At 40.7% G+C, this 26,016-nt stretch overlaps 2 protein-coding genes and 1 long non-coding RNA gene across 9 annotated transcripts; 1 reads left to right on the top strand and 2 right to left on the bottom strand.

The window, feature by feature from the left end:
- Positions 1–56: 56 nt before the first annotated feature.
- Positions 57–15,605, top strand: LOC128674148 (uncharacterized). 2 transcript variants are annotated; one of them, XR_008405146.1, is made up of 5 exons: positions 57–110; positions 229–285; positions 386–490; positions 608–781; positions 15,493–15,605. It is a non-coding gene; the product is annotated as an uncharacterized LOC128674148 (long non-coding RNA). The 2 variants fall into 2 exon arrangements; XR_008405147.1 differs by having other exon boundaries at positions 229–289.
- On the bottom strand, positions 1,092–10,067 carry LOC128674145 (uncharacterized protein). 6 transcript variants are annotated; one of them, XM_053752520.1, is made up of 11 exons: positions 9,765–9,977; positions 9,302–9,440; positions 8,020–8,166; positions 5,293–7,613; positions 4,946–5,168; positions 4,625–4,784; positions 4,199–4,354; positions 3,798–3,908; positions 3,405–3,540; positions 2,801–2,936; positions 1,092–2,563 (listed from the first exon to the last, which is right to left on the bottom strand). In XM_053752520.1, the coding sequence occupies exons 3-11, from the start codon at positions 8,113–8,115 to the stop codon at positions 2,546–2,548; spliced, it is 3,357 nt and encodes a 1,118-aa protein (XP_053608495.1). In that variant the 5' UTR covers positions 8,116–8,166; positions 9,302–9,440; positions 9,765–9,977; the 3' UTR covers positions 1,092–2,545. The 6 variants fall into 6 exon arrangements, with proteins under 6 accessions (XP_053608495.1, XP_064292335.1, XP_053608492.1 ...); XM_053752517.2 differs by lacking the exons at positions 9,302–9,440; positions 9,765–9,977 and adding an exon at positions 9,986–10,067 and having other exon boundaries at positions 1,093–2,563; XM_053752521.2 differs by lacking the exons at positions 9,302–9,440; positions 9,765–9,977 and adding an exon at positions 9,986–10,067 and having other exon boundaries at positions 1,093–2,563; positions 8,032–8,166.
- Positions 10,811–26,016, bottom strand: LOC128674147 (protein stoned-B-like). Its single transcript, XM_053752522.1, has 16 exons — positions 25,896–26,016; positions 22,269–24,563; positions 20,618–22,182; positions 20,374–20,542; positions 19,987–20,135; positions 19,259–19,427; positions 18,902–19,117; positions 17,993–18,137; positions 17,761–17,889; positions 16,189–16,294; positions 15,509–15,677; positions 14,939–15,053; positions 13,878–14,041; positions 13,414–13,568; positions 12,821–13,028; positions 10,811–12,591 (listed from the first exon to the last, which is right to left on the bottom strand). Exons 2-16 carry the CDS (start codon positions 24,530–24,532, stop codon positions 12,450–12,452), a joined length of 5,865 nt encoding a protein of 1,954 aa, XP_053608497.1. The 5' UTR covers positions 24,533–24,563; positions 25,896–26,016; the 3' UTR covers positions 10,811–12,449.

The following is a 26,016-nucleotide window of genomic DNA, read 5'->3' as shown; positions in this document are numbered from 1 at the left end:
TATTCCTTAAAAATAAATATTGGCTATGGTGTCGAAAATTTAGCTGTCAGTGTCAAATTGGATCAAACGCGGCGCTTTTTAAATTAAATTGCAGCAATATTTTGATAGTGGTAAGTAAACAGAGTGTTAATACCTACATAAAAGTTATTCTCAAAACGTAATGATATTGTACGTATAATCATTTTTACAATAGTGACTGATAATAGCTTAATGAACTTTCATTTTTAGTGGATTCCGGGGTACGAGCAAGTCCCGACAATTTTCAACGCTGTTGGAGTAGGAATGGTAGGTGAATTGAAGTTTTATTCCTTAATCAAGATTAAATCGTACAAAACTTATCATAATAGTGAAACACTTATATTGAATCGTTGTGTTTATGTTACAGTCATGCGATTTGGCTAGGCCTCTTACTGGAGCACGAGGTCGGGTAACCGATTATGGTCTGATCTTACAAACATGTTAAATAGTATTGGTGGTGGTGTCAATAAAAGTAAGTAGTGGCTAGCAATTTTAGTTCTATAGGCCAAAATGATGTTTGGACCAGAGATGATGATTTAATTCATGCGATTAACTATATATTAGTACGACTGATTTTTGTTCAATAAAGGTATGGGCAGATTTAAAAACAAAAATCAAGTGTTGACCTTGCGACAACATGCAAGAGTGACTGGAGGTAGAGCAGCAAGCCAGCAAACCTTTTCGGCTATGAAAGAAAGAGTGTTATCCATAATCGGAACTACAGCAGTGGAAGGACAAGACTATACAAGAGCTTGGATTTAGTGTAAGTAAAACAACCTCAGGCTCCAGTACCACAAAGAGATAAAAATGAAAGTAACTTTAAGCTATTAGTTAAGAATTAGATAAAACAGTATGTACCTATTTAATATGTATAAATAAATATAATTTTATTATAATAAATATTATATATATTTATAATTTATGATGGCTTGAAGAATATTTCGACAAATACACATGGACACACACATTTGCCAAGGGAACAGACAACATTTATGGAATTCAACTTTATGGATCAGAAGGATAACATTGGTTAGGGAAAAGGATTGTCCAAATAAGACAACATACTGGAAAGCAAAAATTATAATATATTTTAATTTTTCAGACTTTCCTAAACCGATAGAATTGTTAACATTAGTACATACATTCTTACATATTATTGCATCTTTGAAGTTAACTAATAATCGCTAAGTGAGCAGTTGCCAAGCTGGTCTGCTGCCATACATTATCTGTGGTCTTCACCAAAATTATTTGTAGAAAAACCAACTTTTATTCTATTTTCATTCATAGAACAGTGTTTGATTTATTAAAATTGTTATTGTAAAGTTCTATAAAGTTTTGCATTTTTAAAACTAAGGCAACTTACTGTATCTTTTGTTAGGATAATAGCATTCTGCTGAAGTGATACCAACTTTAATTATACGTAAAATATAGTGAAAACATCGAGATTTAAAGTCACAAAAAGTCGTAAATGCATCGATTGTCGCGTACATATGTGGCTTAAGGTACATTTGAACACGGCGCTAGGTTGCTACCTAGTTACACTATACACTACGAAGGAATCCGCATTAACAACAATAAATATATATCTTTACACGCCCTTTATGTTTATTCACATATCACAAAATCATCGCGATAAAATTATTGTAGACAACGAGAAATAACAAATTTACAATTAGTATAATTTAATAAGCAACTTAAGGTGAACGTAGAGTACAAATACGCGTTCGGCTGCGTAAAGTAACGATGTGGTGCGCTGCACGCGTGTCACGTGGTGTCGTTGGTTAAATAACGCTAGTGTGCAATGTGTGCCGGCGGGCAGGTTCTTATTAAACTCTATTGCGCGCTCAAAATATGTAGGTGTCACACGCAATGGCAGCGCGATATATAAAATTGGAAAATGGAATAGGAAAATATCCCAAAAATGTTCACATGACCCTCTAGGTTTGTCAGTTTACCGCCTTTTTGGACCTTCGTTATGATATTCGTTGAAAATAATAATAACTACGTTTTATTTGAGCGAGCGTAACTGACTGACCAGAAGGCTTGAATAAAACGATCTGATAGAAACATGTCCTTTTGCTTCCCAACGTGTAATTACATGGCTTAAATTGATTTATTTATTTTTGTTGCTACGTAAAATTGGAAACGTTTGTATCAATAAAATAGCCTACGTTGTAGATACAACAAGTTTATCTTTCATTTATACCTAATCAAGATGATGAAGTCGCTGTAATTTTACAAAGAAAGGCCCCGCCGGCGCGGCGTTGCCGCTCGAAACACGCTATCACCAATCAAATTCCTCGCGACTCACATAAAAACCGCAATATTCACTTCGATCGAACGATTCAATAAACATCAAAAATGCAAGGTCAACGAGGCTAATAGGAGAGCTATAAATATATCCCAATGAACAGGTAAATTTACATCTCAAAAATGTTAACATCTCGTAGTCAATAGTAGAGAATATGATTTATAAAAGGTTAAAGATTTGGAGGTTGGTGGACGCGCACGGCGCCTCTTGCGGTGGTCAGTGCGGCTGCGACGGCTGAAACAAAAGACACGACTCCAAATTAAATATAGATTTCAACAATCGTATTTCTTAAGTCTTATTAATTCAGCAAGCAGTTTCACAAAGTCCACTGCACTGATTTAAAACCCGGAAGTTTACAGAAATTCAAGCTATGACTTGAAGAAAGGTCAGAAAAAAACCCAGAAGCTCTCAACATTAAGTCGAAAAATGAGAACAGCAGAAGTGTCTGTGCAAGAGAATGAGTAAAGTTACCCTGTGTGTGGCTGGCGCGGGCGCGTCGTGGAGGTCGAGGTCGGCGGTAAAGGGCGCGACGTGCACGCTCAGCTGCACGCTCGCCGCGCCGCCCTCCGCCTCGTGCGACTCCGATCCGCATTCCAGAGACGACGAACTACACATGCATGTTACAATATAACCATCGTTTATTGCACAATTCAGTATCGTAATACAAAATGACATAAGATAATGAGTTAGCAACAAAATTCTCCTGTGAAAATATTTTAAAATGGAGATCATCGACCTTGATTTGATTTCATGTTAAAGTTATTTTTTTATACTACCTAGGCAGGCATGCTGCCCACTTGGTGGTAAGTGGTCACCATAACCTATAAACGCCTGCTACACCATGGTGAAACTAACCATTAGAGGAAATTAGACTTATCGTTCCAGAAACAGAAAGATTGAGAAAAATATGAACAGTTTGAGAAAACTTTAGATTTTGTTCTGTTTTGATTACTTGAGACTGATCTGGAGGGAATAAGGCTGCGCCCCAATTGTCCGTTTGCTTTGACGCCTGACGAAGGCAACGCAGAAATTGTATTAAGATTCGGGTAAGTCGCCGCACGTCAATGTGACAGACCTGAGAGTGTGGTCGCGCTCGAGCAGCGGCCGCTGGTCGGGCTCAGCGTGGTGGCACTCGCAGCGGCAGAGCTCGCGCTCCACGTAGCTGTACACCACATCGCGCTCCCCGGCCTCCGCGCGCGCCGACACCGACACTGCATACACAACACAAACAGTGTGCGAGTGCCCTTTGGTTGACCCTTTCTACGAAAGCGTATCAGTACGGATGATTTATTTCTTATAATATTCAATTATTTAGTTGATGCCCGCGACTTCGTTCGTGTGGACTCTATGACCCCAGTAAATTATGCAAATGAAAACAAGGATGTTTGTTTGTCTTTTTATAAGGAGAGACAGAGGGACTTCTTAAGGATTTGTTAAAGTCGTAGTGTTTGTAAGCGAGTGGAGTTACCAGCACCAGAGGCGGCAGCGGCGGGCAGTGTCTGGATGCGCTTGGGCTGTTTGCGCCGCTCCGGCACCTCCTCGAAATCTATCCACTCCGACTTCGCTCGGCTCTCGTATCCTAGAAGGACATTATTATTTGTTTTCAGTAGAAGGACATTATTATTTGTTTTGTTTTCAGTTTTTAATAGGGGTTTTATTTATAGATTTTTTTGAATTGTTCGTGTTATATTGGAATGGATTATAGTTTTATAGTCCCGTTTATCGCCGAAATGTTATGCGAAATCTTTAATTTGTTGTGTGTTATTCAAAACTTATCGCTTTTCTTTTGTCTGCGTGTGTGTAAAATTTAAGATACGTTAGTTAGAAATGAATTGATTAAACTTTTTTTTAAGGAAAAGAGAATTTGACCTTCACTTCCGCTCCTGGTCCTCGTGCGAGCCCGGTCCCCCTTGGTCGGTCCGGAGGCGGAAGCCGTGCGCGGCCTACGTGGCAGCTTGATGCGGATCTTGTCTGGCGGCGGACGGGTGGGGGCGGGCGCGGGCAGCGGGGGAGGCCGAGCCACTCCTGCATGCGGAAACCATTAGTCGTTTGTGTAGTGACATCTACCACAACACGTGCACAACGGAAAAGTAGACTCAACCCAACGTCACGATCCAGCTACACAAATGATCCCCAATACTACGGACAATTGGCGCTATAGTCCACTCATGATAGAGAACAAGCCTAAAACGTGCAGGCAATGCGTTTACGATGATATGCACACATACAATTTCCTACATTACACCGTCGGAGTTGTGCGGTTCCTACGACGCAATACCTAGCTTAATCAGATACCTGGTCCAGGCAATGAATTCCGCGGCGTGGTGGCGCGTGGGCGCTCCAGAGGAGCTACACGAACGTCACCGCGGTCCCGCACCGGCACCATCGGTAGTGCTAGCGAACGCTCAAGGGGCAGAGTCGTCGGCACGTATGGCAACTCGTCCTCAAACGACTCCTGCTTGCAAATTAGAAAAGTATTGTAGTAGTTTCGCATATAGATTTTAGTGCGGGTTGCGTTTGTGTATACGTGTAGTGTGTTGAGAAATTACTTAATATTTATATGATTTCGACTGTCGCCGACAGTCTCCAAAACGTCGATAGGGTAAGTTAACGAACCTGCACAACAAGTCCTCGCTGTTCGACATCGTTGCCGCTCCTCGGGGGCGCAGTCTCGGAGTTCTCTGATTCCGAGGAGTCCCTGGCGGCGTCTTGCGGACTGGCGACGGCGGAGCCTCTGGGAACGACTCCAGCGCCCACTTCTGAGGAGGTTGGCGTCGTCGTGATGTGCGTGTCGCGCAGCGTCGGCGTTCGGACTTCGTCGGCCTGCGTATCGGGGAAGCTGGAAAATTGTTATTTATATTGCCACTTCGATCAACAATATTATAGCTTTAACTAAATCTATCTTATAGGCTTATTATTACTCCACTTCGAAAATACGCCACCCTAAAAAGAAAGTTCCTCACCTTGGACACGACTCTGAGATCTCGCTGGTGACGCTTGGGGTCTTGGTAATGCTAAACTGTGTGCTGAACACCTGGTCCTGGCTTCCCACGAGCGTGGAGAACATTAACCGCTCATTTTTCTTTGGCCGCTCGTCGAATGTCTTTATTGGCGGACTAGTATCCACCTGTGGGACAGTTTTCACTTCGCTTATTTGTGATTTGATTTCCTGAACACCATTTTTAGGGCTGACGATACTTTTTACAGATGATGATTTCACAATATCGCAGGTCGTTTCGCATTTCTTCACTTCCTTTTTTTCTAATCCGGTCACATCTGGGAAATGTTCAGTTTTCTTTTCTGTGGGAGAGTGTAATGGGATGATAATACTCCCATCGGGCAGGACGGTGCGCTGAATAGGCTTTGTGGTAGTACGTACGGTGGTTGACGTAGCAGCTGGACATGCGCTAGTTGCCATTGTAACAGGTTTCGCGTTGCTTCCAGACGCTACAGGACGTGTGGACGTCACCGGCGCTGATGAAGGACGTCTAGGCTCACAGTGAGGCGTCACCTCGCTCACTCTCACCTCAGCTTCTCTCTCCACCTGTTTGCCAGCACCACTTGTACTGGCGCCACTTGTACCTGCTCCGTCTAACTCGTCAGGAGGTGTACGCAGTGGTATATGAATAATACCATCTTTTGCATCCTCATAATATTTTAATCTATCGGCTCGTCGTTTGTCTGTGACCGGCTGTGCAATTTGCCGTTGCGGCTGCACTATTGGTGATCCGTCACGGGAACTTGGAGACGGTGATGTGACGCTTTTACGTGGAGTTTTGAACAGAGATAAAACTGAACCTCTTATCTTGGCAGCAGAGGTTGGTGTGGCCGAACGGTCACGGCTTCTACTGCGTGAACGGCCATCAGTCAAACTCTTCTTTCGCCGGAGTGCATCCGAAGGCGAATCTGGAGAGGCAATGGTCTCACGTGACTTGAACAATGAGCAAAATGAAGATTTTCTGGAGACAACTTGTCCGGCTGGCGACGGCGTGCGGCTGTCTCGAGTGCCACGGTGACGTGACGGCGTCGGACTCGTTGCATTAGGAGCACTCGTTGCACTACTGATCGATGTTCTCGTCACTTCTGATGGCCGCGCGGCACTGCCTAGAGCTAACGTCGCGGGCTTACGAACTAAGTCACCTCCTATAAGAGTACGATCGCTCTCATCCTCGTCGTCATCCTCGTATTCCGAATCTGGTTTCAATCTAATTCGAATTATATCTTTTGAACGATTGGCGCTACGTTTGACCTCAGGCTCGCGTAACTCGCGCCTGTCTCTAGACCTTGCGCGACGTTCCGCTTTTGCGCGATTTTTTGTTTCTTTTTCACGTTTATCGTCTACAATTTCCTGTTTTGGACTGGCTACAGTGGTTATTGATTGTGCAATTGGTGACGATGAAGTTGTGACGGTTACAGTGACTGTTGGCGCTGTGGGAATACTGGGCACTATAGGCAGGCGTGCGTTTATGCTGGGCGTCCAGGAACTCGCTCTTTCCACGGTAGCCTCGGTGCGAACTTCACGTCTGTCTCGCGCATCCACCGGCGCCGATACTGGCGCAGTAGCTTGCGCTGTTGTCGTTACTGTTGAAGAACTCAGTTTGGCCATTTCTAACAATCGCTCCTCTACAGCAGCAGCGCATATTTCTGGATCGGTTTCAATCGGCTTCGGACCACAAAAAGAAGTTTCAAGCAGCATTCTGTGAGGTGACGGAGAACGTGAGACTCCCGATACGACGGACAGACGAGATACTTTGCTCGTGTGACTGAATCCTGACAAAGCGGAATGAGCGGAACATTGAGAGCCGATGCTGGAAAGGCGACTCGTGCGGCCTGAAACGGCCAGAAGTGCTGCCTCGGAGCCCTGGCTATCTTTGCGTGAGTGCCGGCGTTCGGCGGTCGTCGTTATCGGCGCGGGACGCTCACCCGGTGCGGGCTCCAGAAAAGCCAGTTCTTCAGTTGATGATCTAAGATCTAGAGCGCCGTCTTCTCTGAAGCCGAGTTCGAGCCGTGTGCGCGCGTCTTCACCGGTGCTCGTGGAGCCAGCGAACAGAGCCAGCTCGGGCGAACTGTCGCGCGAGTCCTGGTGGCTGGAGCTAGAAGCGCGAGAGAACTCGATGCGAGGCGCGGCCGGCGTCTGCAGCCCGCTCGCCGCCGGCGTCGAGTGCGAGCGCGCGCGCTGCTCCGGGGGAGCCAGGCAGTCTCCGCCCGCGATGGAGGATGTGGAGCACGATGGATCTTCCCGGATCTCTGGCAGCCGGATCGCTTGCTTAGTCTCTGGGCTTGACTGTGAACATTAAATTACCTTTATAACCATCCATCTGTAAGGAACTCGAGAAGAAGCTGAGCGGACAAGCGTTAAGCGTTTTATGTTACTTGTCTCTTTCTAGCCTACTTTGTATAAACACTGCAGCAAGCGGCAGTAGAACTTGGGTCTTACCCCGAATTACATCACCAACTTCGAAATTATTACGTTTAACAAATCATGAAATATGGAATATTCAACCTATAATGAAAATCAAATCTGACTTAGACACCAATCTCCGAGCTCATCAATTAGTTCTATAGGACCTCTCAATCAGAGTTCAAATCCTGAAATTCCAGTGCTCCCTAAGAACTTTTCAAAGGAAAATAAAAAGGAAGATGGCAAAGAATAACAGCTAAGAAGCTATGGAAGTGGTGTGGATACATACGGGCGGCCTCACCTCGTCAGAGTTGTCATGGTCGAAGGAGGCGATAGGCGCGGGCCCGCGGCGCGGCGTCCGCGCGCCCCCGCCACTCGCCGCCATCCGCCGCTACTGCCGCCGCATCGCTCGCCGCACTGCTCCCACCAGCGACTACTGCTGACACAGAATGACTGCCTATTGCAACGCCTGAAGGTACAATCTGATGAAATAACCGTCACCTCAACCGTTCTTTTCGGGCTCCCTAGTTCCCTACCTATATGTTAGAAGCATACTACTGAAATGTATAATACGTAAGTACTTAGGTACCTATTCAAATTAATGAAAATATTTATTTTATATATTTTTATTTTCTTCCTGTTTACCGTAATGTCATTTCCGTAATTATAAAGTTTTAAATTACAACTTCTATAAATAATTGTTCACTTGAGACTTTTAAATTAACTATTTTGATGATCATCTTGCGATCGTGTCCCGTTCGAATTCTAATTTGGCGAAATTCAGCTTCGTAAAAAATTATGGCGCAAATTGCTCATAAAAATTACGCAATCTGACCTTAGTAAAAAACCAATCTTAGTGGGTGTTCACATTATGGACATAAACTTCAGTCCAAATTTCACGTTTCTACCATCATCGGTTACGGCTGTGCGTGCGTATATGTCAAAACTACTTCTAACCAAAGAAATCAATCAAAAATAGTTTTGACTGAATGTGTCAGTCAAAACTCTTAAAAAGTTAAGGTGGTCGACAAAAATAGAAAAAAAGAAACATTTTAAGATTTTTTAGTTCAATAACAATTGAAAAACTTGATAAAAACTAGAAAATTGTAAAAGAAGAACTCTTTTGAAAAGAATTATTATTATAGCTATATAGCTTAAATGAGGGACAGTTATTTTTACGTATTGCCAAAGGCAGTTCGAAAAGTTTACAATGGAGGTAGAAGACGCCAAAATTGCTGAAAAGATTGTGACTGTGATTCAGATTTTCTAGCAGTCAGTAGTATTTTTCACTAAGGGTATCAGTCAAAAGTACTTTTGACTGATTTCGTTGGTTAAGTGGTTTTAGTAGTAATTTAGAACGCCTTAACGAAATACATACGCAACGCACCTAGTGCGTCACAATATGCTGCTCTCTTTTCCCATATCGTGTACGCATCTTGTAAAAAAGAGTGAATGTTGTGCTCGGGTTTTATGTTTCATTGTAGCCCCCTTGTGTACGTACAGCTGACGATATTTACACAAAAATAAAAAAGTAACATTTAGATAAAGTTATTAAGAAAACTATTAGTTACCTTATCCGCACATTTTCAGTTCAGTGACAAATTCAGAAATAGTAAGAAGTAAAGAAAGATCAAGTATTAAGATTTCATAGGTTTCGCATTTAAATACGAATATAGAAATCTAATTTTAATTCTGATTGTAAGGTTGGATCTGTAAAAAATAAATTACTTCACTACGGTAAGGTATCTATAAATAAACTATTGCTAATTGAATAGAAAAGCAGAGATTTAAACGTTGTTTATTACCAACATACTATTTAAGTATTTATTTCATAAATGCAATACAATTATATTTAGAACATACATTGTTAAATATTCTCCACGATTTCGTATGTGAGATGTATGTATACCCAATGATCTAATTTTAATCATTGTATTGCACTGATGTTCATTGATTTGAAAAGCCTAATATTTAAATTCTACGTAATGAAAATGATATGTAGAAATCAAAATTATGATGTATGAGTGGCACGACCTGTTGGTGGTATCAATATCTAGATGACCTCACGAGACACATAATCACTTCACGAAGGGTGGCACCACAATCACTACTGAGCGCAGTGGCGTCAGGAGGGGCCGTCGGGATTCGCTCATATACACTACACATTTGGTGGTGAGTACATCATATTATTCCACTCGCTAAGCATGGCCGCGAAGCATTGAGCTAGCTCAGATGGCGAGCTGTGGCGGACGTACCTGGTGGCGATGGGATCGTCGCCCCGCGTGATGTCAGCCCATCGATTGGGACGGCGCATGCGTGCTCCCGGACACACGCATGCGTATGGCGACGTGATCACGTGACAGATTCAACGCGCGCATGCCTTGCCCCAAGCTCTTTACTCCGAATATGCATTTTCCGACGTGATGGATGCGTGTCATATGTAGGTACCTAGTATATTTTCAGTCAGTTTCTTTTTCTAGTTATCATAATTTATCTAACGATGATGTATTGTTTTCAGTATTTATGACTGAAGATAACGTTATATATTTATTAAGAATTATTTCCAAATAATAGTTACCTATATTATTAAATTGCCATTGCCATTAATTTATCGGTATAATTTTAAGAGTGGAACTGTGGCTCTCTCGTCGGTGCCCAGTGTCCGCATTTCTACTTTTTCTACGTTATTCTACTTAGCGCAGTCATCGACATCCTTAGTTGATCTGACTATTGGCAAGAATATCATAGTACTTTTTTTTTGGTTTGCCACTTCTGCTAAGGCCAGGCGGAAGCGACATAGCCAGACATTTCGCAGCTTACTTATTTATATTTTCGTAATAATTAAAATAAATCATTCATTCATTCATTCAATAGTATTTTGTAATCCATTGCATAGATTTTTCAAATTGAACGCAATACTTTCATGCCAAGCACGAAGGTGCAGTCATGAAAGTAGGTATAGCGTTCAACGGGCAGATGCAAGCTTGGGTGTTTTGGGTTTCATTTAAAGATTCTCGTACATGCTAAATCTCTGTTTATAAGAGAGTTTTTTAGGTTACTAAAAAGTAAAGGCTGCGAAGTTAGACGGTCATAGTATTTTATTGACAACAAAACATGGGTTCGCTTGTAGTACTAGGTACACACGCCACACGCCTTACACATCTGTACGAGCTAAACTGTAACACTAACCATAAATATAATTTATTTTTGTATTATTCATTAATGTATGCGTGTGTGCACTCATATTTTCTACGTCAAATACATAGTTTATTATTGTTTTAAGTATATTATACAACATGTTCTAACAATAGGGACAGGTGTCCTAAGTTTAACAATTTAAGTAGATAGATACATCAATTTATTGATACTTTATTTGGACTGACTAGAAAAATTAACAGTGACTAGTGAAACGAAGTCCTACTCGCCATACAGAAACGACTAAAACAACGTAAAATATCTTACGAGCTAATGATAATATTCATAAAATGTTTTACATTTTCATAATAGCGTAATATAGCGACATCTCTTTTTTATCAATTCACAATACCCGGCCAATAACACATTGGGAGTTTATTTGGTACAAACAATTTTTATGCACCAAATAAAACTGCCCTCCATAAATACGCATAGATATTAACTTTATTGCTTTAATAATATGATTATTTGATAACATGCCGACTATACACAAGCTATACGGGATCATAATATCACAATCGCAGGTAATAAGATCCGACTCCCCACCCTGTCCCCGTCCAGCTCAGACACGCTTTTGCACAACACCATACGTAAGGCTTTCTTTTGGAGCCATAAGCAAAGTTGGATTGTATCATCGTCAGGTAATGCTACTGCAACTCTAGGATATAGGTAGATTATGAATATTAACTTTATACCCACACAACACATATTATTATCTTTGGAAGGTTATTTTATTTAAATGATGAAGCTCATAACAATTGTCTAGTGCTAATCATTCAATTATTACATACCTATTTTTATACAATATATTTTCTCATTTCATATCTACCAGAATGCATTAATTTATATTTTTGTGCGAACTAATGGAATATGGAACATGGGTATCTCAAAGCTGGCTCAACATTATTTTACTATAAATATATAATTTCTTACATTTAAGATATATTGATATTACATTATTATTAAATATTTACTCGACTTGTTAAAATTAACTAGGTATATGAATGAAATATTTTCTTTAATAAATGTTTCCTTTGTAAATACCTAATACTTAATATAAATTATTGTGGCAATGCTCTATATATATAATTACCTAACATAATGGGGAGGTGCGAGTGTAACTCGGTGCTTCAAAACTTTAACCATCGGTGGCAGCGGTGGGATGTCGTCCGAAAGCATACAATACAATACTTAGCTTATTTCAAAGGAATTCTCTTTATTATTTAGAAGTCTATAAAGTTATTTATATATTTTTATTATTATGTACAATCCTTGACTATACTGCCTTTTATGTGGTGTCATTTCTGTCGATGTTTGGCTTAAGCAAGTTTCGTTCGTAATAGTAACTATGACACACCATTACATACCAATACCTACTTTATAGTCTGCCTGATAAATTACCTACGAAAAACAGACACAACTAGAGAATTAACTTCAATTGCGTGTATATTTTTCGCTATAGATATGTATTTGAAGTGTCTTCAGTGTACATATCCTATTAGCATCAGGTATCGCTTTTTTAATTTAATCCGAGTCGGAGTCGGAAGATGGCGGCTGCGGCGCCGGGGCAGGGGCGGGCGCGGGCGCGGGCGCGGGCGCGGGGTCCGCCAGCGCGGCCACGGCGTACGCCGGCGCGGTCTGCCCCGTTGTGCGCTCGATGCCCACACTGAAACCAAAGACAGTTTATTAGGTCGTTACAATTAAGAGATGTCAGAAGCCACTCGATCGGGATGACATGCATGTTTAATTTAAACACAAATGTTTTTTCTACAAATCATGGTTTCAAGGATATTTCTAGTGAGGGTTAGACTCGATGAGGAATGATTTAAAACTTTTAATAACTATTTATTATTAACTATTATAACATATTATATTAACAACAGAGGTATACTCACATATACTCGTGTCGGGCGAGATACCGTACGTACTTCTCTGGTGGATCAGCGTCATGGTTCTGTAGCGAGACGGAGCGCACGGTCACATGGGACACCTGCGTGGCCGGCATTGTGAACTCCACGAACGCGAACCTTGCTAGTTCTGCGGGTATCTGATCGTAAGAAGTCAGAGCCATCCTACACACCAAGTTGTGCGTTGTGTAGGCGCCTGAAATCATACATTTGATAAAGTAAATTATCAAATGTTTCAATTAAAATGTTTTTGTCTTATTAAAGTTCATTGAGTTTATTTTTTTCCTATCAATAACTATGAACAAAATAAATACAATCATTTTGTATGCACGTACTTACTGTACATACAATCAAGCGTGTTATTTAAAGTTCATATTTAATATGAAGTCGGTTGATTGTTGTAAACCGGTTGTGGCTGATCGACCGTCCTCTCCCATCGCGAAGCATGTCACTCTTTAGCATGTAGCGTTTGCCTACATAATTATTTATTTAACTATATCTATTCCAAATTTTATTAAAATCGCCATGAAAGTTTAACAGAGAGACTATGGACGTCAGTCGTCTTCGGTGTCGGCCCTCACCTTGTCCTTCCTTGGGCAGGCGGGGCATGCGCCACACGATGGCGCGGTGCTGGTGCTCGTACTTTGCCTGCCCCGACGTCACCTCTATCAGCGACTCCTGAAGCGTGTCAATGGCACCCAAAAACCGCTCGATACCCTTCACTTTTCCTGTGCGTCTGTAAAGGAGTTGATTTCATTTTTGACAACTTTTATTCATATTTTGTATAACTACACCATCTATAAAACAATTAACCATTATTCATTTAATCAACATAACAGAACAATTCGACAGAAAAAATATATGAAATATTGTATTTTGCTTAGAATCAACGCCGACATAAAATAAATACCTATAATTTTTACAGGCTTCATGCAGGCATCAATGTTTATGCAGATGCCTTGACCCTTGATATTCACTCATAACAGGTATATTGAACCGCTCCAAAGTCACACCAAGCATTATTTGTTCTGTTTGGAGTACTGACCTGTGCGCAGATTTGACGGAGCCGTATCGGAAGTGTTTCTCGACGCGGAACAGATAGATCCAGCACTCGGGGATGGGGAAGCGGATGGAGACGTCTTCGCACGGGACCTGCCCCAGCTTGCGGGACGCGAAACCCGGGACCAGCACGTCCGCTCGCAGCTCCACCTGACCACACTAACGTTATTACAGCTTCTGCCTGTATGTGTGAGGATATACTAATCCTGGTACAACACCAGATATGTAAAAATGTTTTTCTTTATCAGTTCCGAGTTCAGAAAGATTTAATTTAGCCACGGACAACGCTGTGGCCGTGGCAGAACACTTGTCCCAAAAAATGTTTATCTGATATCGTTGGAGAACGTCGACATGCAAAAAAAAAGAAAATAGTAGGATAATAGGATAATTCTTCTTGCATGGCGACGTTCTCCAACGATATCAGATAAACATTTTTTGAATTTATATTTTTTCATATATATGTTACTGTAAAAGCCCGAACTACCGTAAATCCGAAGATATTCCAGTAAAACCTAAGATTTACCAACTCTTAATGGTAAAAGTCCAAACAATTTTGCGATTCGAACTTTTATCACCATTCACTTTGTAAATCTTAAAATTTACATCAAAGGCTCGGTAAATGTTGAGAAAATTATTTTACTTTTGTTATTTTTTACTATTTAAGAAGTATTTTTAAGGTTATACCTTACCTTTAAAATATATTACCTTTAAAAGTTAAAAACATTTATAAATAATAAAAATACTTACCAAATGAAAATAATTTAAAATAGGTAAGGATTTGACTAATTAGTCAAATCCTTACCTATTTTAAATTATTTTCAACTAAGTAATTACTTAGTTAATTAATTACTCTCATAATTATGATACCTACATAAAAATATGTAAGGTTTTGACTGAAAAATAAATGATTAATAAGAATTAATCATTGTTTTATTCCCAAAACCAACATTTACCAGCCGTCAGTAGCAAAAGCCCGAAAAAATCGTCAATTATTTAAAAATTGTCAAAGATTGCCAAATGTTAAAGAGACAACAAAATACTGCTTGCCTTATTCCCGGTGACGCACCAGACAGCCTTGAGCTGCAGCGGCAGCTCGCGGTTCTTGGGCGGGCGCACGCGGAACCGCATCAGCTCGATGTAGCACGCGTCCGGCGGCTTGAACCTGCGCCGCGACACAAGCAAGGGCTATTATGCACAGGCTGTTACAAAATATCTACTTATAGTATACGAACGAAATCCTAAGGATACAGGACCAAGGGTATACCCATTATTGCGAAGTGTCAAGTTATTATTAAAACTTCATAATGTTTTCGTTACAGTGGATTGACGATTGCTTTTCAAATGTGTTTATATTAATTTGGAATATTTCAACTCGATCCGATTTATCCATTTGAAAAAGATGATTCGTTCTTGTAATGGCATTTTTATTTAGGAATGTCATGTTTAGAAACCTACCCAACCCATAGCTTCAACGAGCCATATGGTGATCTTTGTATTAAAAGCTTGAACGTTAAATTAACAGTCTCTTTAAATATAGCTCAAAAAAAGTGTAAATCTTGAAAAATTAAGAAGATGCAACACGAAATGAAATGTAATTTCAGTCGAAGTCGCACTCACTTGATGATCTGCGTATTGTTAAACTCCTCTGGCTGGACGCAGGCGTGGAACAGCTGGTCTTCGACGCGGATCCACTCCTCGGTGACGACGGGGATGATGTCGTGGCGGCCCACGACCTCCTTACCCTGCCGGCGCAGGTCATTCACCCCCAGCTCCACGTCCGGCATCCCTACAAATTGTAAGTATATTTTTTTATAAACAATCGATCATAATTTTAACATGTTTTTTGTATATGTAAAAGTCAATAATGGTATGTCTTTCTGGCACGATAGAGATCAACTCTATTGTTTCCATAAGCATTTCTTCTCATCAGTGCAGTGGTCGTATTTGAGAAATTATTTATTTTTAAATATGTCGTGAAAAAGTGCCTTTAAATGCTGTAACTTTCGATTTCGATCTTAGATCGGGCCGTAAAAATTAACTCATTCGAGTAGTAGCTCAATATGCAGATTATAGTTAGTCCTCCTCTCTCAGGCTTTTTCACTTTAAAGAGTCAAGTCGATCATTCTAATTGCAACGATTAAGTAGTAATGAAATTAGTTTTAAATAAACATTTGCCAAAGTCAGCCATGTTCCTTCATTACATATCTTATGGTGCACGAATCGGGACAAGATCAGTTCTCTGCACGAGCACTATTCTGAATTTTCTGAAAATTCTGAAAGTTAGAGTACTGTCATACCGCTGAGGAAGCCGAGGAAGAAGAGCCTGACGCGCGCGATCTGCTTGAGCACGGAGCCCTCCGCGTCCTGCTCCACGTACAGCTCGTCCACCGCCGTAATCTGCACCTGCAGACACATCATAACGTCACCCTGAGATCCTCTCTCTCATCGGAACATTTTTCTGGTTACTTCCCTAACGACATCAAGCCAGCATTTCTTGGGTTGAAGGTCCGCCGCATTGAAGGTTGTTGGTCACAGTGCGTATTACCAGTCAATAATATTATTTAATAGATTACCAATGGACTTAAAGAATGACATTTATAAATCAGATTTTTAAAATAATCTGAAAGTATTTTATTGGAAAAGTGCTACTATTCCATTGATTAATATCTGACATTTCCTAATTAACTGCCTTATTATTAAATTTATTTATTACACTTCAATTTTTTTTGTTTGTGTGATAATTTTTAAGTTCGTGGGGCAACAAAATCCCTTTAATCGTTTTTGAAATATTCACAATAAAAAAAAAAGTGTTCGCGAGGTCTAAGTTCGCGGTGAATAACTAATAATGACATGTATTTTTGTTCATACATTAAAAAAATGTATTTTACAATTGGTTACACATTTATTTTTAGAATTAGTACTTCTATTTATATATATAATAAAACAGTAGAAAAAAAAAATCATGTACATTGAATATATTTCCATAAAAACAAAATTAGGCGATAGAGTCACAGCAACAAAAAGAGTAAGAATTTAAAAAAAAAACTGTATGTCTGTCTGTCTGTTTGTACACGCTAATCTTCGGAACTACTGGACAGATTTGAATGAAACTTTCTTTGTTATATAGCTATGAAGCCTGGGCAAAATATAGGGTATAAATGATTTTGAAAACTGGAACACCTAATGTAGACCCATGATGGTCCAGATAAACTATAGGAAATATAGAAATGACGCCTTTACAAAAGTTGTTCAGCCTGATGAGCATTTTCTGTGAGGTAAAAAAATCGAAGATCTGGAATACCTGAAGAAGAGTCATATTGGTCCAGCTTAACTATAGGAAATATATATTTCAGTCGTATGAGCATCTTCTTTATAGGTATCGTTACGCAGCCCGGTCTGTACAGTTAAATTTCGCTAATAATTTTGACTCCTTACCAAAAACTGTTTGGCCACGCGAACGAAGTCGCGGGCTTCAACTAGTCTGGAATATATACCATGTACGAGTACACATTGTTTGGAAATAAAAATGAAGTGGTTTGCTCCTTCTGCCAGGGCCAGGCGGAAGCGGCGTAGTCGAACATACAAGCCAACAAAACGAGAGTTTATACATTTATGCGGATAAAGTGTAACTATTTTCTGCGTCTGCGATAACAATATGTGGTGTCATAGTGCAGTGCAGTTACAATACATTTTTTTTATTTTGTATAACTACCTCTATCTGTATTTTCTGGAAAAGAGGCTTGCAAAATTAATCAATTTGTAAACTCCGGACTCAGTTATTAGAAAATCTCTGGCATGTTTGTGTAAAGATCAACAAACTAGATTGAGAGTCTTCCTATAGATAAAAATTTCTTATAATGTTAACGTACCTCTTCCATCTTGTAGGTAAGAGCTCGATCGCGGTGCGCTTGCAAGCGGAACAGCGCTTCTTCTATACAGCTAGAGAACTGCTTCACGTCCTCGTAATTCAGGGAACCCAGCTTAAACAGTTGCGACACCTGGAATGTTATAATGTTTCTTTATTATTTTAATTCTTAAATCTTTCTATTTCACCTGTTGTTCTTGAAGAGCTTCATCCATGTTGCCCAACCCTGAACACACCTGCGGCGCGTGCTCGACGGGCAGGCCCAGCTTGCGCAGGTCGCTGCCGAACTCCTTGACGCCCTGGTAGTCGCCCTGGATGGCGTACGCCGCGAACTGCGACAGCTTGTTGGTGATGCGCTCCGCCTTGCGCACCTGCCCCGGCCTGACGAACAAACAAATTGAATTAAATGAAAAAGCCTTTTTATTCAACTACCACGTCAATTTAACTGAGACGACCTAAAAATGGTGTAATTATATACTTTGTTTTGTTATAGGATTTTTTAGCTAAATAATTGTATTTTTAAAGGGAAGAAAAAAAAACAGGATTCAACCGGAAATCGCACCGATTACCCTCCCTAACTGGGGTTGTATTCTTACCACTGAGCTCTCTTATTACTGGTCAGGTAAAACATGGGATCGAATCTTGATTTTTTTTCATCGCATTAAACATTTTTAAATAATCCCATTTTTATCTTGCCAAAGGAGTAAATAAAACTAATAACGTTTTCTTAAAATTATATCTTTATATGTATTGATGCGTAGAGGTAGTCTAGGTACATAGCGCTCTAGCAGTTTATCTATGATATTTTATTAGAAATGTCAGCGCGGTGGTAGATGGCGCGCGCGGAGGTCGAAGTGCAGAGCCAATGGCGGATTGCTTTGCATATCCGGTAGTTGACCCGGAAGCGCGAGATCAACTCACAAATTATTTATATTTAGTTGTGTTGATTGAAAATAGTACATAGAATATATATTAGGGAAAAAACAAAAAAACTAAAATACATATTCCGGTACGAAACAGTGGTGAAACCATAGATAAAAAAGTAGTACCTACTGTTTTCTTTCATTTGTATGTGATCACATGAACTATATACCTACTAGCATAAATAGTCACACAGTGATTATTAATTATGTACTGATGTTCACCTGACACCTGGTCGCTCTTTGTAGAAGACATACTGCAGCTTGACGGTGAAGATCTTGCCGAACTGGTCAAACTGCTGCGCCCCGACCTCCGACACGGAGTAGCACGCCTGTAGAGGCAACTCCTGGAACGGCTCCTTGTCTCCGGCCGCGTTGAACAGCTGGACTACCGGGGAATCGCCCTGCATCGCCAGCCGCACGAATACCTTCTTCCAGAACCTAATGAATATATTTATTTTAAAAAAATGCTTTTATAGGTCTAGTAACCGGAATTCTAATGAGTCAATCCCATAAAATCAGCTAGATTATTATAAAATTTGGTTGTGTTCAATTTCGGAAATTCCGATGGCTCTTACTTACCTCTGCCCGGTGATTTTTTTCTTGTTAGGTTGTCGGAGATGCATCTCCCAGCCAGGCCCCTTGTACACAGTGCGAGGGAAATCCTCCAGGGGCACCGACACGTCCTCGTCGAACAGCGGCGTGGGCGGAGTCTCGCCACCGCTTCCCGAGCGACGTCTCTCGTCCATTGCTATTTAAAACAAGTAAGTTAAATTTAAGTTAGTTGTAGTTTTCTATAATTGTTATTTCTAAAAATAAAATAATACCCAGATACTTGCGATTGAAATAAAGCTTCAACAAATTGTATTTAATAATGACGGTTTGACAATAACATTTTGATATTGATCTAAATTTGATTTTACTATAAAACCTGTTTCAACTACAACGTACTTAAAATCGTCATGGCGTAAAACTTATATTTTATGTTTATTCTTATGCTGAATGGGCTCAGCATAAGAATAAACATAAAATATAAGACCATACATATCAATGTCGCGACAAGTTTTTGTGTTGCGATGCATACCACCAAATGTCGCGTACCCTTTCGTTTCTCATTACAAACGAAAAAGCAATAATTCATAGCAGCAATACTTGGCCATACACATTGCAACTTCGATATAATAACCGTAGGTGAAGTACAGTTATGACAATCTTCTTCTTACTCGGACAGATTCGGCTAAAGCGAGGCAGATGCCACTGATACAGCATCAAGTCTTTCAGTGAGCTGATGGTATTTATCACAATGTTACCTTGGTGTTGAACATCATGCACAGGTGCTTGGAAGCCGCTCTTCTCGAAGGGGTTGGCGCGAGGAGAGTCCGGTAGCACCTGCGGCCGCGGCGGGGGCGCCAGCACGGGGACCGCCGGCTCTTCTCCACTTGTCTCGCTTTCTTTAGGTCTGCACAGAAATTTGAAAGTGCTACTTTACGAAATAATCCATTGTATTATTAATTGTAGTAACATTGAATTATTCATTCTAGTAAATTCGAAAGCCAACGGATTTTTTTTTCTCATTTTCTTTAAAATTGAAGGTGAGTAATGAAAAGCGAAATGTCATTTTCCATCTCCAAAATGGATAATTTGACGAAAAGTTGTTGAAATTGCAGTCATTTACAGGCTTTGTCTTTAAACCCTACCTTATAAAAACAGAGAATGTGTCATCAGCAGAATCCGCAGAACCCTGATGGTCAAGGCGGGGCGTGGCGGCCGGCGGGGGAGGAGCGCCCATACTTAGGAACGGGTCGAATGCTTCCGCTTCGAAACCTGCTGGCGTTTCCTCCGACTCCGCGTCATCTCCCCACGCACCTTTTGGCAAATATAATTTTAAATGTCATTTTTAAGATTAAAATTATAGACAAATTCATAGATCATCATGCTCACCCGTATTGAAGTGATTGGCGCTTGTGGAGTCAAACTTGGCAGAAAATGCGTCAAAAGCATCTTGACTTTCCGGGAATGCATCTTGAACCATAGCTTGGGAATCAGTGCCCCAACCACAGTCAGCGTGCTGTGTTTCCTGAGCTCCCATGAACGCATCTCCAGTGTTCGAATAATCATTGATGGAGAACGCGTCATTAGCAGAGGAATTAAAGATATTCTGAGTAAAGTCCATCTCTGTTGCCTGTGGTATTTCAGTTCCATTGTTTTGTGAATCAATTACGTTGGTATTAGTTTCAAAACTAATCTTTGCGTCAACGCCAAAAATATTTGTCGTCGCAGTAGAAAATGAAGTTGTTTTATCAAGGCCGCCTACATCTTCAAATGGATTTTTCTCAGCTCCACTCAATCTTCTGTTTTGAAACTCAATGTTTGAAACAGTATCTGCAAACGGGGAAGATTCCATAGCTTGGGGCGTGCCTTCAGACGGGGCTTCAGAGCAGTCCATGGGAGCGATATTGTTTACTTCCTCATTCACAGGGGCTGCAAACATGGTATCTGCTGTTGGTTCCACGGATGTGGCAAATATATTTCCTACTGGATCTGCCGTAACTGTAGCCACCGGAGTAGATTTTTCACTAACTCTATCTGTGGTCGTTTTAAGATCTGGCGATGAAGCTACAATTTCCTCATGTTTGTCAATAGGTACAACATCAAGAATGTCATCGCTTAAAAAATCGATTGGCTTTTCTTCTTTCTTAGGCGCTGAATACAAACTCAATATAGCCTCCTTTGTGGGTTTCACTGTTACAGGCACAGGCGCGTCAAACAGATTGATGTCATCAGTGACCGCATTCTGTTGCGGTGGTTGAGGTACCTGTGGTAGTGGCGGAACTTTTGGTGGCTGCGGCACGGGTGGTGGCGCGGGACGTGGAGGCGGAGGGCGAGTGGCAGGTGGAGGTCTCGCTGGTGGAGGGCGTACTGGTTTATTACGGTTGATATCAAAATTATCTATCGGTGGGTCCGGTTCCAAATCCATATCTGGTTCTGGCGTAGGACTGGGTGAGTGTATATCTCGTACTGAAACAGGACTCGGTGTTCGTGTCGGCGGGATGCGGTCCAACAAATGTGAACTTGCAAATTCCATTTGACCAGTGACACTGAGAATCAAATTTTGTGTTTCCGGAGGTAGAGGTCTAGGAGGCATGGGTAGACTGGCTAAGCCATCGGAATATGTGACATCAGCGGTAGTAGTCGATAGTTCTAGTTCCGTTGGTTTCACCAGGCGGTCGGCTTCATCTGGCGGGGCTCCGAAAACATCAAAAGTACTTGTGGTATTTACTGTAAAATCGTCGTATTGCTTAGCACCAACACTAGAAGGTTCGGCAGATCCAAATATATCAACAGGCACTGTGTCCCCAACTGGTGGCTCATAGCCTCCCCCAAAGTCTGAAAATGGATTACTTGTGGCAAATGGATTGTCCCCGGTAAATGCTGCTGGTTCTGCGTCTGTCATCATAAATGGGTTCAAAACATCTGAGCTAACCGGGGCAGCTGGCTCATTCATGCTCAAGAATGGATTATACGCCATGGCTGTTATAATTTGGTTGTTAATTTAGACAATATTTAATTCAGAAATTCTGATTCGAGCAATTTCAATTCAGTCCTTCCTGGATTAAGATCACCAGCAAAGGACGTATCAAAGGGATCGAAATCTTCTTCTTGTACTTTTAGAGATCCTGTAGGTTCTGGAGTTAAAGCCTTCACTTGAAAAATATCATCTGAAGATTCCAATAGTACCGTATGTTCTTCTTTCTCTAGATCGTCTGTATTTTCACAAGAAAATTCTTTAGCTAAAAGTTTTAACTCTGTTTTACAAGGAGCGATATTACTAGCGAATGACGTATCAAACGGATCAATGTCTACCTCTTCCGATGGCTGAGGATCATAAGGAGTCAAAACTTTCGCAGCGATTTCGTCTTGCCTACTTATAAGAAGATCATTCGCTTTTACATTCACTTTTGAATGACTTGACTGTGGATATTCAGAATGTCTTCTTTTAGCTTGGTAATTTGTTTTGGGAGCTAACTCTTCATCAGACCGAGTTCGAGTCAAAGATTCAGATATAGTATCAGCAGCCTCAATATCTTCATTAATATCTTCTGTAATAGAAATTTCTCGGGTATAATAGGGCGTCAGTGGTTTAACAATTTTTCCTTTATTGTCCAAATCAAGAGTGTCTTCACTTTCAATATTAAAAACTACACTTTTGCTCACAACCAGATTTTCTGGGCGGGATGCTCGTCGTTCTTCTTTTTTGGGTTCCTCTGCTCTAGGATCGAAATCAGGATCACTGTCCACTCTATAAATAGGAACAACTGGTGTTGATCCAATGAGTTCTTGTTCTAAAAGTTTCAATTCTACCTTTCCAGGTGCAACAATCTTGTCAACTATGGTAGTGTCAAAGGGATCAATTTCATCACTATTTAAATCAACCGGATCTAAAACCGTATCTCCTAATTGTGTTAAATCAGTTGTACTCCCACTCAATAAATCACGAGAAGGTATATTCTCTTCTCGGTCTACAATATCATCAGATGTTATAGATTCTCTCAAACCAGAGGGATTTGTTAAGTGGATTCGAACTGAAGATTTCCTTCTGTTATTTAATTTTACACGAACTTCATCCGCACGTGGGTCGAAATCGTCGTCGTCTTCTAAGATATCAGCTTCTTTTTTGCTTTTTTGTGTAGTAGGAACTACAGCTTCCGCAAAGCTTGTATCAAATGGATCGTCTTGACCAATATATGGATCAATCACATCAATTTGATCTTCGACAATGCACTCTGCAAATACTGATTCGTTTTTGTCGGCCTCAAATGCTGACCACGACTCTTGTAAGACGGGTTCAAGTTTAATTTCGTTTTCTTGTACCTTTATAACAGTAGAACCGACTTCCAATGATTCTGCAGCTAATAATGCAAATTCATCTAATTCCTCTTCTTTATTCACTTGTTGATCTTTTTCATAATCAAAACCAGGCAAATCATTTTCGTAATCTTTTTTATTTTTTTGTATCAAAGATGTATGAAGTGAAACACTGAGATCTATAGGTGTTGTAATGGGAATGTCAGCGTCAGTATCCAAAATACTTTTTTCACCAGATTCAACTACTGGTTCAGAAACCGGTAAATCCTTATCTACACTCTCTAGCAAAAGATCTCCAGGAATAACTCTTTTTGGCCTCTTAGTAGTTCTTATTGCAACATTGTCTATTCTCCCTGTAAGGACTTCTACAGCTACGCCAATATCCAAAGCTTTTTTCCCTTTGAAGGTTTTTGCTTCTTGTCCTTTGATTAAAGCATCAACATGCGAGGTGTCGAAAATGTCATCATCCTGAAACTCTTCGGGTGAGTCTGGCACATATGCTAGTTTGACCTCTCCGCGTTCGACGGCCTCTACATACGAGGTATCGAAAATATCGTCCTGATCTTCCTCTTCGGATTCGTCATCTGTGACTCCGTATTCGCTATGGTCGTCTGTTTCAGCCGCCGCTGCAGCCGCCTGTACTAACTGCGGAAAGTCAGCCTCAGTTACTTCGACAACTGGTCTATGAGGGGTTGGTTTGGGTTTCTCAACTTCTTCCTTTTTAGGCGCAACTCGTTGAAAGAATGAAGTTGATTTTATGCGGTCTAGGTCTCCTTGTGTTTTCTTTAGGATATCATCGACACCGGTCGTCAAGTCCTTGAATTTGGACCACTCTTCATTCTCTTTAGAACCTTCACCAGCTTCTGTTGCCTGCTGGTGTTCTTTTCTATATTTTTTTAGTTCTTCTTCTGTAAATAGCTCGTCCTCTCCTTTACGTTTTGACTTCTTCCCTTTTTTCTTCTTTTTAAGGCCTTTGGGTAGTTTTAGCATTATATTTCTTTATCAATAGATGACTGTGTTGCTGAAACAAAAATATAACTCCATTGAGTATTTTTTTATATAAAATAATCCCTACATATTATAAAAAAAAGTCTTCAGCCGCGTTTGTTTGTCTGTCCGTCTATTCGCGATATTTCATGCGGTTTTAACTCAGAAATACTCTGACTACAGTACAATAAACTAGACATTTTCATTGTTACATAATGCGCACACACAACTATTCGTAACTCGTACGTTAATTTTATTTTTTTCTCTGATGTGCTTATATTGCTTTGCTACCACTTGGATTGGTTTACTTATAAGCTTTCAAACATGGTCTAGTAAAAGTCAGATTAGCTTTCACCTAATTGTGTCAAACTACATTATCGAATCATTATCGAAATTTGACAAAAATAAGAACACAAAAAAAGCCTGCACCACCTGAATAGCCTTTAGCTAACCTTGCATCTTGACAATTTTTATTAGCCTGTGTACTTCCTGATTAAGATATTTTGATGCAGGTTCCATAGTGCGTTGAGTTTAATGTATGTAAGTTGTATTGTGGGTGTGTCCGTTTATACCCATAGTTTGGATAATCCTGACATTGACATATGTTTACTTCGGCAATCGTGTTTTTTCAATTTGATAAAAATACAGTTTCCAAAGGCCTAGCGCTAGTCCAACATGTAGTTGTCCAAAGGTCAGCTGCAAGTTCCCCACACGTGTGGAGTTTCAACTACTTACCGAACAGGGTGGGGTTGGTAATGGTTTTAGAATGGGTGGAACATTATATCATCCGCCTACTGACTACAACCTACACGAACCTTTGAAATTAAACGAATACTTTCGTTTATATCATAGTACTGTATATTTAGGCAGTCATCTCTCTGTGAGCTATATCTACCTTATAGTTATACCTACTTACTTGCATGCATACATTGCTTGTATCTTTTCTTATGTCTAATCTTTAAATGTCACATATACCTAATTATTCCATTAACGCAATTTACTTTTCTTTTTTTTTCATCTGTGATAAACTCACATTTTGAGGTAATTACAGTACACAACGTAGATAACATCTACCTATAAACATATATACCTAGGTAACATAAGTATTGATTTGGACAATCTTAAAAAAATATCGACTTGCAAAAGTGACAGCACAGGATGAACATCGAGCTAAGAGGAAGAATAATAATTAATGAGTGACGTCGGGGAGACGAGCCTGAATGGTGAAGATGGCTGATGAAGGTCGTCAGATGAGGCGAGAGGGCGAGGTCGCGACGGCGGCTAGCTATGACACGCACGGCCCGGCTACTTACAGCTAGTCATACACTACCGCGCTACGCCTACGGAGGGCAAAGGGGCAGTCTACCTTCATCGCAACACGGGGCACGCTCGTCCCGGCGGAGGAAGCAGAAACAGTTCGCTGCGTCCGCGGACACACACTGCCGCGCCGCGCGCCCGCCCCGCCGAGCTCGGCGCGCGCATCGTCG

This window comes from Plodia interpunctella, chromosome 12, assembly GCF_027563975.2.
Source record: "Plodia interpunctella isolate USDA-ARS_2022_Savannah chromosome 12, ilPloInte3.2, whole genome shotgun sequence".
Lineage (NCBI taxonomy): Eukaryota > Metazoa > Arthropoda > Insecta > Lepidoptera > Pyralidae > Plodia > Plodia interpunctella.
Note: the sequence above shows the minus strand (reverse complement) of the source record. Positions and strands in the feature narration are given on the sequence as shown.

Bases quoted from the DNA above. Each gene is read 5' to 3' on its own strand.
- LOC128674145 (XM_053752517.2), bottom strand. From the start codon at position 8,115: ATGGCGGCGAGTGGCGGGGGCGCGCGGACGCCGCGCCGCGGGCCCGCG. The intron at 3,541-3,797 runs GTAACTCCACTC...TTGTGTATGCAG, and splicing joins CGCTGCCGCCTCTGGTGCTG to TGTCGGTGTCGGCGCGCGCG. The intron at 2,937-3,404 runs GTCTGTCACATT...ATGCATGTGTAG, and splicing joins GAGCGCGACCACACTCTCAG to TTCGTCGTCTCTGGAATGCG.
- LOC128674147 (XM_053752522.1), bottom strand. From the start codon at position 24,532: ATGCTAAAACTACCCAAAGGCCTTAAAAAGAAGAAAAAAGGGAAGAAG. The intron at 18,138-18,901 runs GTGAACATCAGT...TTTGTTCGTCAG, and splicing joins AAAGAGCGACCAGGTGTCAG to GCCGGGGCAGGTGCGCAAGG. The intron at 15,054-15,508 runs GTGAGTGCGACT...GTCGCGGCGCAG, and splicing joins AACAATACGCAGATCATCAA to GTTCAAGCCGCCGGACGCGT.